Raw genomic sequence first — 13,856 nt, 5'->3', positions numbered from 1 at the left:
CAAGTCTCACAGTTTGTCTGAAAGTGAAAGAGGACATTCATCATCATATTACAAAAGTAAAATGGGTCACAAATTCCATTTCATGTTGAGTTTATTACCAGCATTTTAAAAGGCATACAGTGTGACCATCATACACAATCTGAAAACTTATTGTTTTATTGAACTGTTAATTGTTAGTAATATATGTCTAATAAGTTTTTTACAAATCTGAAAGGTAGCCTAAATGTTAAGGGAAGTCAGCTTTATTGTGTTTACAGAGAACCACAGCATACAAATAATAGGAAAATGAATTTAATAAGCGTAATATCTAATAATAAAAGCATACTATGATGATTTAAACACGAAATGAGAGTAATCTGTCATTTTTACCCCTGAATTGCATCCCACGTCCAGTATTAAACCGCGTTCAGAGCCGAGTTCGATGTCTTCCAGCAGAGTTTCTGGTATCAGACTCAGGCGATTCTCTGGCGGGTTGAAGGTGTAATAATTGATGAAGTTTCCATAAGGAGCAGCTCCTGGATCTTCGTTTTCCTCTTTATTCACATGGGGAACGTGAGTCTCCATGTCTGTCCAACAACAAAACAATTCCTGACGGCGCGCGTTGCCATAAAACGAACTAGTTCCTCATTTCGGATCGATTGTACACATTTATAAATTAAAAAAGGCAGCCATTACAAAGGTAAAAGTCCACATTTGGCATATTTGAGGTAAACGCACTAATATTAAACGACTCTAAAACAGTATTTATGTATAAGAAAGCTGACTAAAGCTTGTTTTCTGACTTTGTGGTTTAGATATAGAGCTGAGAAGCAAACTCGTGCCGATGTGTTGTAAAACCGAAGAGAAATACAAAGTAGTGCCGGATTCGCCAAAAAGCTTTTGTTGAAAGATGGAGCAAGGGGTGTGGCTGAACTGAAACGCCGTCTAAGCTGTTCGCCAATCACAACGCACTGGGACAGCTAACCAATCACAACACATTTTGTTTTTCGGAAGGCGGACCTTCATCAAAGCCGGAACTAATCGAGCCGTTTATGCCAGGCTGGGGAGAGAGGTGCTGTAATAATGTAAATTGTGTGAAAAATAATGCGTTTTTCGAACCACCAAGCATGAGAGCATGTTCTAGTACACCCCCAAAACAAAATCAAGACTTTGTAAAAGAGCATAATAGGACCCCTTTAAGGTTTGTGTTTGATTAGCCAGCCTTTACAGACATAACACATTCTTTTTAGGTTTGCAGAACATTCTTATTTGGTTCCCCCACCTCACCTATGGCAAACATTCTGTTTTCTGAGATGCTACTAATTCAACTCTGTTTTCACAGATCCATCATGCTCAGTGGGAAGCGCATCGCTGATGCAGGTTATAAGCTCTTCTCGGGCTCCATGATGCTGTTGACGGTGTACGGCGGATACCTGTGCGTCCTGCGGGCTCAGCGATACATGCAGAGACAGAAACAGCTGGAGGCACAGAATGAGAGCGCGGCTTCAGAAACTATTAAAGACTGAAGACACGGGCTGTAAATAATCAGTTAACCTGACACTGATCATGTCACACGGATGGGACAGTATGTGGCCCAGCAGATTGTCAGCAGAAACCCACCGGCGTTCGTGACCCTCGAAGGGTTCATTTGCCTTTTTTGTGGAGTTCAGTGAGATCTTATGTGTTGTAATATATTAAATGATCCTTGTTAAATCTACTATCATGAGTGTTTGTGCATGTCCTATAGATCTGTAGGTTCCCACAGCTGTTAACACATGATTTGACCATGTTTTTCCAGGTGTGAAAATTATTTAAATAGTTTTTGTCCATTTAAATAAAGCTGAAATAAAACATAAATATTAGATGAAAAATTTAAATCGATCAGCCAACTGAAAACAAGTTTAGACTGAAGTACTAAAATAATACTATATCTTAAATATAAATTAAAACTAAGTAGAAATTATGTTTAAAACAAAATGGCAAAAGCACATACAATTACTACAACTTAAGTTAACGGAAAATATAAAAATAAAAGCAAATTCAAAATATTAAACACTATAAAGTGTATAAATATTATTAAAGTAACTGTTTTATTCAACATACCAGTAGCTCTGAACTGGGTTTGCTTCAGGACCTAGATATTATTTAACATTAATTTAGTTATTATTTGCATTTAGCATTTACAATGCTCATTATGATCGGGAAATTCCAACTTTTCTGCAGTATATAAATGAAAATTTTTAAAGAATTCAAAATTGACTACACTTTTCACAGGAAACTACACTTTTAAAATTCCACGGGAACCCTAAACTTATTTCATTTTTCATATTTTATTTCTTCGCATATTTGTTTCATTTAATCCACCCTGATTTCCAGTGGAAGGTAAAACACTCCCCAATTAAATCAAAAAGCATCTCATTACAGGAAAAAGTCCCAGCTTTCATTTTAATAACCTTATTTGGTTTCCAAACATAAAAAAGCTAAATGAAAAACAGCACAGGAAACAAATTACAAACACATCAGTTACCAAAACAAACAATGAAAACAAAAAGAGAGGCAACTGTATATGGAAACTCAAGTACATCTGACCATTAAAATCTGAAGAGAATCTTCTTCCATGACTTCAGTAAAACGAAGCGTGGAAAAGAAACATCTTCTCAACTCCCAAGACAAGGAAACGAGGGAATGTAAATATCACTAATATAATCATTTTTCTCTTTCACAAGCTTCTCATTGTGGCTATAATGTCATTACTGTCCCATCATCACCGGAATGATGCCCCAATCTCTGTCATCGAGTCTCAAAAGTCCCACAACAGGGTGATTTTGTTGGTGTTTTTCGGGTTTTGTGTTGGAGTGAGGTACAGGGGATGAGCAATAGTCCCAACACGATATTTCTGGGACACGAGTTCTTTGTGCGTAAGGCCACGCGGAGGGAGCGTCACCAGTTGTTGTGGTTCTGGCTCCAGGGTTTGGAGCCAAAATGGCCGTTGGTGCCGTTTTCTCCTCGGGATGAAGCTGTCTTGAGTCGCTCTTTGGGTGACGTTTCGGTTTCTTCCTCCGAGCTGCTTTCGATGTCGCTGCGGTCGTCTTTGGACACCTGGAACGACATTTAGGGTATTAGTTGTAATACTTTGAATGGTCTGGATGTAGTATGTTAATTTTATAAAATTATTTTATCAACTTGTTTAATGGTTTTATAAGCAGACCAATCCAATGGTCGCTTTTTAAATTAAAGGACTATTTTGGTTCTCTGGCTGGAAAATGTTCGCAGCCTTCCTCTAGAGGGCGCTTGGGTGCTTTAAAAGCAAAATCCTCCACTCAAAGATGTAGATGAGTTTGTTTGTTCATCAGATTTGGAGAAATGTTGCATTACAGCACTCACTCACCAATGGTTCCTCTGCAGTGAATGGGTGCCGTCAGAATGAGAGCCCAAACAGCTGATAAAAACATCACAACAATCCACTCCACTCCACTCCAGTCCATCAATTAACATCTTGTGAGGCGAAAGCAGCATGTTTGTAAGAAACAAATCCATCATTAAGAAGTTTTAACTTCAAATTGTTGCTTTTGGCTAAAATATGACTCCATAATCCATAGTAACGCTTCCTCTAGTGAAAATCCTCAGACAGTTTAGAGCTGTTTTGGCTTGTAAACAATGTTTCATCCATGCAGATGTCTCTCCTGATTCAGACGAGACAACTTTTTCACTGGAGGAAGCATTATTATGGATTATGGAGTCATATTTTAGCCAGAAGAGATGGTTTGACGTTAAAAGTTAGTTGAAGTTAGTTTCTTACAAACAAGTAGCTTTTCACTTCACAAGACGTTAATTGATGTTGTGGATTACTTGTGGATTATTGTGATGTTTTTATCAGCTGTTTGGACTCTCATTCTGACGGCACCCATTCACTGCAGAGCATCCACTAGTGAGCAAGTCATGTAATGCTACATTTCTCCAAATATGATAAAGAAACAAACTCATCTACATCTTGAATGGCCCGAGGGAGATTAAATGTTCAATGAAATATAATTTTTGGAGTAAACTAGTCCTTTGAAACACACTCAGTTGAATTCACATTTCAGGCTGCTACAAAATGAACCAGGAAATCAAGTAAAGAAAGCAGACTTACAGCCGAAGAAACTGAGAGAGAGGGAAAGACCCTAAAGCGAGCGAGTTTAGCAGAAATAGCAAAAGATTTCTATCAGGACAGAAGCTGAAAGACGGGAACAGCCTTCCAGCAGCTAGAGAGGGGAAAGACAAACCAGCTCTGCAGGAGAGAAAGATAAAAAGAGAAAACGCATGTAACTACACAACATGAACTTGGACCTCCTGAACATGTGGCTCAGAGCGAGTGAATAACAGCGGGTTTGTGCGCACCTTTCCTCTCATGATGGCTTTGAAGGCGATGCGGGAGATGAGGTAGGACCAGAGGATGTGCAGCACCTGCAGCACCAGCAGCAGAAAGTTGAAGAGCCACCAGGACGGGTACGGCCCGATGATCGCCCAGCTCTCGAAGAGCGTCGTGTTCAGAATCCTGCAACAACAAAACACTTCATCTTATCTAAACATATGGGGAGAATTCCTTTTACCAATCATTTTACCATTATTTGTAAATGTTACCAGTAAACTGGATGAAGCGTTTTTATGGATTATGGAGTCATATTTTAGCCAGAAGCAAAAGTTTGAAGTTAAAGAGCCTTCCAGCAGCTAGAGAGGGGAAAGACAAACCAGCTCTGCAGGAGAGAAAGATAAAAAGAGAGAAAACGCATGTAACTACACAACATGAACTTGGACCTCCTGAACATGTGGCTCAGAGCGAGTGAATAACAGCGGGTTTGTGCGCACCTTTCCTCTCATGATGGCTTTGAAGGCGATGCGGGAGATGAGGTAGGACCAGAGGATGTGCAGCACCTGCAGCACCAGCAGCAGAAAGTTGAAGAGCCACCAGGACGGGTACGGCCCGATGATCGCCCAGCTCTCGAAGAGCGTCGTGTTCAGAATCCTGCAACAACAAAACACTTCATCTTATCTAAACATATGGGGAGAATTCCTTTTACCAATCATTATTTGTAAATGTTACCAGTAAACTGGATGAAGCGTTTTTATGGATTATGGAGTCATATTTTAGCCAGAAGCAAAAGTTTGAAGTTAAAACATCCCAATGATGGATTTGTTTCTTACAAACACGCAGCTTTTGGCTTCACAAGATGTTAACTGATGGACTGGAGTGGTGTGGATTATTGTGATGTTTTTATCAGCTGTTTGGACTCTCAATCTGACGGCACCCATTCACTGCAGAGGATCCACTGGTGAGCAAGTCATGTAATGCTACATTTCTCCAAATCTGATGAAGAAACAAACTCATCTACGTCTGCTTTAATATTTTGTATACTACTGATATTTACTATTTTCTCACGAAAAATGAGTACTTAATTTTGACAATGTGTACCACAAACATTTGTCGTCATATTTTCAGATTTTGAGACAGTTTTAAAAGAACATATTAACAATATCTATGTTTACATCCAAAGTTGAGAATTTAACTTGAAATATCACAGAAACATTTGTGAACAAATCACTATTTCTATCCCATGCATTCAAGATAATAAAATAGCCACTTCCTGGGAAACTGGCACAAAGTATCAATAATACAAATATTGGATATATAATGAATAAAACAAATGACCTCATTACATAACATATTATAACCTAAGCATTCAAATAATCATCATTTACATTAACTTGTTGTTTTGATAAAATAAGTAATAGAAAATTAAAAATAATGTTTGATAACAATATCTATGTTTACATCCAAAGTTGAGAATTTAACTTGAAATATCACAGAAACATTTGTGAATAAATCACTATTTCTATCCCATGCATTCAAGATAATAAAATAGCCACTTCCTGGGAAACTGGCACAAAGTATCAATAATACAAATATTGGATATATAATGAATAAAATAAATGACCTCATTACATAACATATTATAACCTAAGCATTCAAATAATCATCATTTACATTAACTTGTTGTTTTGATAAAATAAGTAATAGAACATTAAAAATAATGTTTGAATTATTAATGTACTCTAAAACTAATATGGTTTTCATGATCTGTCGGCATTAAAACTATTATTTGTTTTTAATTAAATAAGAAAGTAATAATGAAAATTTGCCATTCATGTTTTGATATTTTACTTTTAACATTTCTATTACATTAATTGTTGATAAATCCTCATTAAAATAAAATAAGAAGGTGAAGGCCATTTAGGATCTTGTTTTTATGCAATTTGAAATCTATGGCATGACAACTAAACATTCTACACTGATTCTTATTAAAGTTATAAAGGCATTTATTTAATTACTATTACACAGCAATGCAATAATTTACTACTGAATTTCATTTCAGATGATTTTCATTAAAATTTTCTTTTCATTTAAATTTCTAAAATGCTTGAGACTTTCAACACTTTTAATACTAATTTTAGTATTAATATATAAATGACCTCATTACATAACATATTATAACCTAAGCATTCAAATAATCATCATTTACATTAACTTGTTGTTTTGATAAAATAAGTAATAGAACATTAAAAATAATGTTTGAATTATTAATGTACTCTAAAACTAATATGGTTTTCATGATCTGTCGGCATTAAAACTATTATTTGTTTTTAATTAAATAAGAAAGTAATAATGAAAATTTGCCATTCATGTTTTGATATTTTACTTTTAACATTTCTATTACATTAATTGTTGATAAATCCTCATTAAAATAAAATAAGAAGGTGAAGGCCATTTAGGATCTTGTTTTTATGCAATTTGAAATCTATGGCATGACAACTAAACATTCTACACTGTGATTCTTATTAAAGTTATAAAGGCATTTATTTAATTACTATTACACAGCAATGCAATAATTTACTACTGAATTTCATTTCAGATGATTTTCATTAAAATTTTCTTTTCATTTAAATTTCTAAAATGCTTGAGACTTTCAACACTTTTAATACTAATTTTAGTATTAATACGAATACTAAATTAATGCTATTAATATGCAGTTAGTATTAGTATGCAATATTTAGTATAATAGAAAGTGATAAGCAAGCAATAAGAGGCTGTGCTGTATTGTGAATAAGTCACAGCTGAAGGGCGTTGTTAGACACGAGTCACTGCAACCCCTTCACTCATTATTCATTACATAAATAATAAACAGTTCATTTTACTGAATACATAACACATGGAACAGTTTTGACACTACATTATTGATTGCTTATGTAGCTAAGGGTGTTGCTCAGTGATACACAGAACCGGATGAAACGGTCATAGCTGTTCTTTATCGTGAATAAACACAGCTGCTGTCCAATCAGAATCAAGGACTGGAACTGGTTTTAGAAAACAGTATAGAGAATCTTTAAGGCATATATTAGTGATTTCTCTATGTGATGTCCTGCTGATTGAGTGTGGTATCTGCGGCGGAGGTCAGTGGATTTGGACTGTGTGTCGGTTCTGTCATCATGATACCAAAACCCAGACACTGAATCCAGCCGCTCGGGTTTCGCTCTGCCATCAGCGACTCTCAAACACAGTTAATTGGACTATTAAATGATGAGACACACACACACACACACACACGGATGTGATACTGACCAGAAGGGGAAAATGATCAATCTCATCCCGAAGAAGATCATACTGAACACCACAAACAAGAAGTCACATAAACGCTGGTATTTGGCATAGTTTGCTAACTTTGCGGCCTATAAGATAAAAAAAAAGAATGAATAAATACATAAAACAAATATTCATTAAAAAATGTTGCATTTGGAAAAAATACAGTAGGATAGAATTTTATACATCAATACTTGTTTAAATGCAGTTTATATACAGTTATATAATGTTTTTCTTTCTTGATTTGTAATAAAACATTCTACAACTAAAACCAAAAATTTAATTTGAATTAAAATCTTTAAAAAATGTTAAATGAAATAAAACAAATATATAAAAAACCCTTAAAGGGTTAGTTCACCCAAAAATTAGAATTCTGTCATTAATTACTCGCCCTCGTGTCGTTCCAAACCCGTAAGACATTCGTTCATCTTCGGAACACAGTTTAAGATATTTTTTATGGAATCTGAGGGCTCTCTGACCCTCCCATAGACAGCAAGGTAACTACCACGTTCAAGGTCCAGAAAAGTACCAAGATGATCGACAAAGTAGTCCGTGTGACATCAGTGGTTCAACTGTAAAGTTACGAAGCTACGAGAATACTTTTTTGCGCAAAGAAAACAAAAATAACGACTTTATTCCACATTTTCATCTCTACCGCGTCACTTGTGGACGCGCGTCCACGAAAGTATCATGACGCGAGCGTGTGGCGGCGCTGACCCAGATCCGGCGTGATGACTTAAATTTACTTAAAAATATCTTAAATTGTGTTCCGAAGATGAACGAAGGTCTTACGGGTTTGGAACAACACGAGGGTGAGTAATTACCGTACTGGCCTGAATATAAGACGACCCCCCTTTTCTCAGATGTACCTTTTGGAAAAAGGCTTTTTAAAAACCAAATCTTGTTTTTTCTCAGTAAAACACATTTTGTCTTCAATTATTTTCATATTGCATATTTTTCCTATTTTAATTTTTGTTTTGAAAGTATGGTAAAATCTGGTAAAATTTACCAACAATCACATTTAAAAAATATACACTTTTTGATATTCCATAAAAAACAAATAAAAAAAAAACCGGTAGCCCATCTGAATTAGGACATTTAGGCTATCCATCTAATAGTAGCCTACCAAAATCTTCTTAACAGTAGAAGTTAAATCTTACTGTAGTCTTCAAATCTGGGTATTGTCTAACGTTTTAAAATCACAAAGAGAGTTTGGTCCCATCAGGCTAACGTGACAGTCACGACTCATGCAGCTGTAAGCTTTTCTTTAGTTTTTACTCGCGATCTTTACAACACGCATTATATTACGTATTTCATGGCACACTCGTTTTATGCGTATTTGGCGTCACCTATTGTTGTGGGTGTATTATTGGCATGTCAAAGTCTAGACCCTGAATATAAGACGACCGCGTTTTTTCAGAGGTATTTCCAAGAAAAAAACATCGTCTTATATTCGGGTCAATACGGTAATGACAGAATATTCATTTTTGGGTGAACTATCCCTTTAAACTTATTGTATTTTCTTTTTTTAGGTAAGCTGTCAAGGCGACATTTAAAAATTAAAATTAATTAATAAACAAAAACACTAAATAGACGTAAAAAAAGAATACAAATGACAAAAACACAACAAAATGACTATACCTAAAATTGAAATGACAATGGAAAGTGTGAAAATTTTATTAGTATATTAATGGTACTAAAAAGTGCATTTAAATGCTAATTTCTAAATGGTAATATTATAATAAAATAACAATAATATTTGGTATCCATCTATCTATACTAAAAATAAAATGATAAAATACATGTTGATTTATAATTTTATTTTATTGTAATATATTGCATATACATTATTCGTTACATTTATAATATTATTATAAATGTAATGTATAATATATATGCAATATATAACAATAATATTATTAGAAAATAATACAGGTATTTTTGAATATATCTGTTTTGTAAATGCTGCTCATGTAGCACTGAATAAAATATCAAAATACTAAGCGCAATTTCACTTCAAAATCTAATTAGATGTTGATTTAGAAATCAATCATTCATGTACCATAGAGGAAAAAAGTTAATGTGGATAATTTTGTATAAAATTACACACTGCTCCTCAGTTAAATGCTGGCTGATGAATATTATGCAGAATAACGTGACAGTAAAAGCATTGTTATGCGTTCTCACCTCCATCAGGAAGTCCGATGTGTCGTGAACGCACATGACCAGACTCCCCACACGCAACATGTTATTTACATACGAGAAACTGATCAGGCTGATCGTCGCCAGATGATGAACGAACATGATGAGGAAATCCTGCAGAAACACACGGGAAATATGTAAAAAAAAACGACCAGCAGGACACGAAAATATGACGCAAATTAAACACGAGCGCACAAAAACAATTCAGATTTGTAACTTTTCCCTTCAAGCTGCAAACAGCAGCCGAATTCTCCAGATTGTTTCCACCGTGTCTATAAATATAGAGGAACAACATCTCTCGGTTATGATTGAGTCAAAACTCTGGGCTCATAATGGCCACGGCCACGGGCCGTATCTTAAACAAATAGACGAGCCGCACCCTGAAGATGCTCTTCAAACGCTGGCGTTATGTGTCTTTACGAGCGAGAAACAGAAATACAATACAGAAACAAAAGCCATGTGCGTCTGACAGCTGCCGAGTTCATTGTGTAGTTTAAGGCCTTTTCCTTCTCTAACACACCGATCTTGAGTAGTTTAATCTGTATCACCTGACAGAGCTGCTGACGCGAGGCGGTGGAGAACAATGCTTTGTTAAGCATGTAAAACAGCAGGATTTTGACCTTACAGTCGATATATATAGATATATAAAAAAACGACTTTGAATATGTACGCCTGATGTGTTGAGAGAGGAGAGAAGTGAATTAAATAATGGATTAAACACAGTAGAAATGAATAGATGGCGTTTGATTCAGGAACGCTCACCTTTCTTTTGACGTCTGTGAACTGTGAGAACATGAGCGACCAGTAGAAGGCCAGTTCTGTTATATAATAATAATACAGGCCTGAGGTCAGCACCTGTAGGACACACACAGTTTCACACACAGTTTACAGAGTAGAAATTACATACGAGTAAACTGTTAAAATGCCAGGTGATGAATAAAATAAAATAATAAAATGAAATAAATAAAAATTAGCATTAGTGAACAGTTTTTTTTATAATGTGAAATCTTATTTATGATGCATTATGCATTTACTCCCTAAATCCTAATTGTATCATAAATAAAATAAGCAAACAATTAAATAAATACATGCTTAATGTACGTAAAATTAAAAATGTGAAATCAACTGTAGGAGCATTGAGATTGTTTTATTTATTTATTATTATGTTGTTCATGACAGTGCATTTACTCCGTAAATCCTCATTATAAAATAAAATCATTTAATTTTATTTAATGCATGAAGTGACAAACATTTTAGGATCTTTAAGATTGTTTTTTTTTTTTTGCGATGTGAAATTTCTTTCAAGACAACCAAGCACATTTATTATCCAAATCGTTATTATTTTTAATAATACATTTGAATAACAATACAATACATTAGGGATGTAATGATTCACTCAATTCACGATTCGATTCGATTCACGATTTTGATTTCACGATTCGATTCACGACTTTTTTTTTAAACAAAATGAGATTTAAGACAAATTATAAATTAAACGTGTCCTATTATTATTGCTTGGACAAAATACTGTAAGTTTCTTTGTGAAATATAAATATAATAATATATTAATATAGCACTTGTAAATTATTGCTCTTTTGTTGGTTTTGAATGCTTCTATTGTCCTCATTTGTAAGTCGCTTTGGATAAAAGCGTTTGCTAAATGACAAAATTTAAATATAATGTATTTTTTTTAAATATTCTAAAACAAGCCCCAAATCAAATAAATAAGTAACACAAATAAAATAAATCTCTTCATATAAACAAACTAAGGCTTTGTCTGTGCTCTTTCCATTTAAAATGAGAGGCAACCACTGCATTTTAATCACGATCCAAACAAAGATGCTGCATGCATGCAACATGAGCAGTTTTTAATCTACATTAGATTGTATAATTTCAGAATTTCAAAAAGAATGGTTTGACTTCAGTTTTGTGAAATTATGCATAAAAAATCTCTGCATGAAACCGAAACAGACGAGCTGAATGAGACGCAGATTCACTCTCTGCCAGCAGGTGGCGCTTAAAGCGTTTCTTTGGTTTCCGCTGCAAACAAAGCAGCGCTGCACTTATGAACTTTAATATGCATTATACAGAGGTAAGAGGAAAAGAAAAAATACCATAGAAAGACAGTAAGTTCCCCTCAGACATGCATTAATATAAACTCCTACCCCTAACTGAATCGTGATTTGTTTAGCATCTCAACCGATTTAAATCGTCACATATTAAAATGCTAATACTGTATAGCACTTTTCTAATACCCAAAGTGCTATACAGTATTATATATAAAAATATATATTTTTTGCAATCATTTATATTCTTAAGAATTGTTTTATTTTGCTTATGACAATTTAAATTAGCATAAATTCAACAACGACAAAAAAAAACGTGTCCTTTGCAGTTTTCCTTTATATCCTCTTATATTGTGGGTTGTTTGCACAATTTAAACATAACGGGCAAAAGATTTGTGAAAATGTCAAGGTTCACTGTTAAGATTCACTTGAACCCACATCAGAAGATGGCAACATTTTAAGCGTTACCTGATAAGGGTAATTGTACCAGCAGTGTCTCGTATCCCACATCCAGGGATACTAGAAAACACACACACACACACACACACACACACGGATTTAAAAAAATTACACAAATGGCCCAAACAGTGATATCCGTCTGTAATTCTACATCTTTCAGTTGTAGCTCACCTGCCACAGGAAACGGATCCCATATGTAAATATATACAGATAGAATGTAAACCTCCACCTGCAGAGAAAGCAGAGAAAACAATTGACCGAAACTCAAACACACGGCTGCATGTGAGAGTAACCACAGAGTATAGCAATCAGAAAGGAAATGTTGAACACAATCCCATCAATTCAATCACGTGTTGGGAAACATGGCAGCCAGAGGCCTGATTTCACTGCTGAATTATAGAGAATGAGGGTGGATCTTTTGTTTGACAACAGATGAATCTGATATGACTAAATCAGGAAAGACCCCATAGGGCTCTATTTCCTAAATATATGACGGTAGACAACAACCTGATCCTCCAACATCAACATGCATTTATATTTTCACGGCCAATCTAGAGCACTTGCAGTGAAACTGTGATTGACAGAAAAACCGACCAATGGAGGAAGAGACTCCGCCCACCACCCACTGTACAAGTTATTTTCCATAGAAATCTCAAAACATTCCTCAAAGATTTCTAATGAACCAAATCATCTCTAAGATGAATTTTTATTAGCTTGTGTACTAATACTTGAGTAGCTTATACTAGAAAATTGACAAATGGTGTAGTCCAAATATCGATGATAATTTCCTCATCACTTTCCATAAAAGTGTCTATAAAATAAAACATTTTAGACGGCATATTTTTATTAATTTCTATATGCTAATGCACTATAAATGCACTAGCAGAAAAGCATTAAAACGTACATGCTCTCGCAAAACTTGGTTCTTGTGCTGGGTTTGTCCTGGTTCCGCCGGTGGCGAAACCATCGCTGGACCTTCCTCACGTCCCAGTCCAGCTGCTTAGACAGACCCTCTAAGTGCCTCGAGTCTGGGGACTGGAATAAACAAGAAAAATTGTAAATGTAATTGTAATTTGTAAATTGTAAATGAGTAAATGTAATCATATCTCAAATTATTCTTCATTGTATTGTGGAATTATGGAATTATCATTTTATTTATTTGTCCTATAAAAGACACACAAGTAATTAATATTTTTAATTTTTTTGCATAACTTGACAATTTAATTTAAACTGGAAATGACAAAAAAAAAGTATAACTTAAAGGGTTAGTTCACCCAAAAATGAAAATTAGGCTGTGTTTTACTCACTCCCGAGGCTTCCTAGGTGTATATGACTTTCTTCTTTCAGACGATTCCAGTCGGAGTTGGATGGTCCTGGCTATTCCAAGCTCTATTATTGCAGTCAGCGGGTGTTGCAGTGCTTCAGTCCAAAAGAAGAGAAATAAAAAGCGCCCATCCATTAAAAAAAAAAAAAAA

At 34.9% G+C, this 13,856-nt stretch overlaps 3 protein-coding genes across 3 annotated transcripts in view; 1 reads left to right on the top strand and 2 right to left on the bottom strand.

The window, feature by feature from the left end:
• Window positions 1-682, bottom strand: part of LOC107566346 (pre-miRNA 5'-monophosphate methyltransferase-like) — a 2,678-nt gene extending 1,996 nt beyond the window's left edge. Inside the window, exon 1 of the mRNA XM_016251765.1 lies at window positions 370-682. Within this exon, the coding sequence (XP_016107251.1) occupies window positions 370-564 (195 nt within the window). The 5' untranslated portion in view covers window positions 565-682. The remainder of the gene's footprint in view (window positions 1-369) is intronic.
• Window positions 683-684: 2 nt separating this feature from the next.
• Window positions 685-1,679, top strand: LOC107566347 (cytochrome c oxidase assembly protein COX14 homolog). The gene is made up of 2 exons (XM_016251766.1): window positions 685-707; window positions 1,322-1,679. The coding sequence occupies exon 2, from the start codon at window positions 1,329-1,331 to the stop codon at window positions 1,503-1,505; it is 177 nt and encodes a 58-aa protein (XP_016107252.1). The 5' UTR covers window positions 685-707; window positions 1,322-1,328; the 3' UTR covers window positions 1,506-1,679.
• A 2,991-nt stretch (window positions 1,680-4,670) lies between these two features.
• LOC107566328 (ceramide synthase 5-like) lies at window positions 4,671-13,416 on the bottom strand (the record flags this gene model as incomplete). Its single annotated transcript, XM_016251749.1, has 8 exons — window positions 4,671-4,715; window positions 4,828-4,984; window positions 7,637-7,743; window positions 9,842-9,970; window positions 10,619-10,711; window positions 12,391-12,441; window positions 12,553-12,610; window positions 13,286-13,416. Coding segments are annotated over 8 exons (771 nt in total), but the record flags the coding sequence as incomplete, so codon positions are not given.
• Window positions 13,417-13,856: the final 440 nt, after the last annotated feature.

Source organism: Sinocyclocheilus grahami, unplaced genomic scaffold (genome assembly GCF_001515645.1).
Source record: "Sinocyclocheilus grahami isolate Dianchi unplaced genomic scaffold, SAMN03320097.WGS_v1.1 scaffold1070.1, whole genome shotgun sequence".
NCBI classification, from domain to species: Eukaryota; Metazoa; Chordata; class Actinopteri; order Cypriniformes; family Cyprinidae; genus Sinocyclocheilus; species Sinocyclocheilus grahami.
Note: the sequence above shows the minus strand (reverse complement) of the source record. Positions and strands in the feature narration are given on the sequence as shown.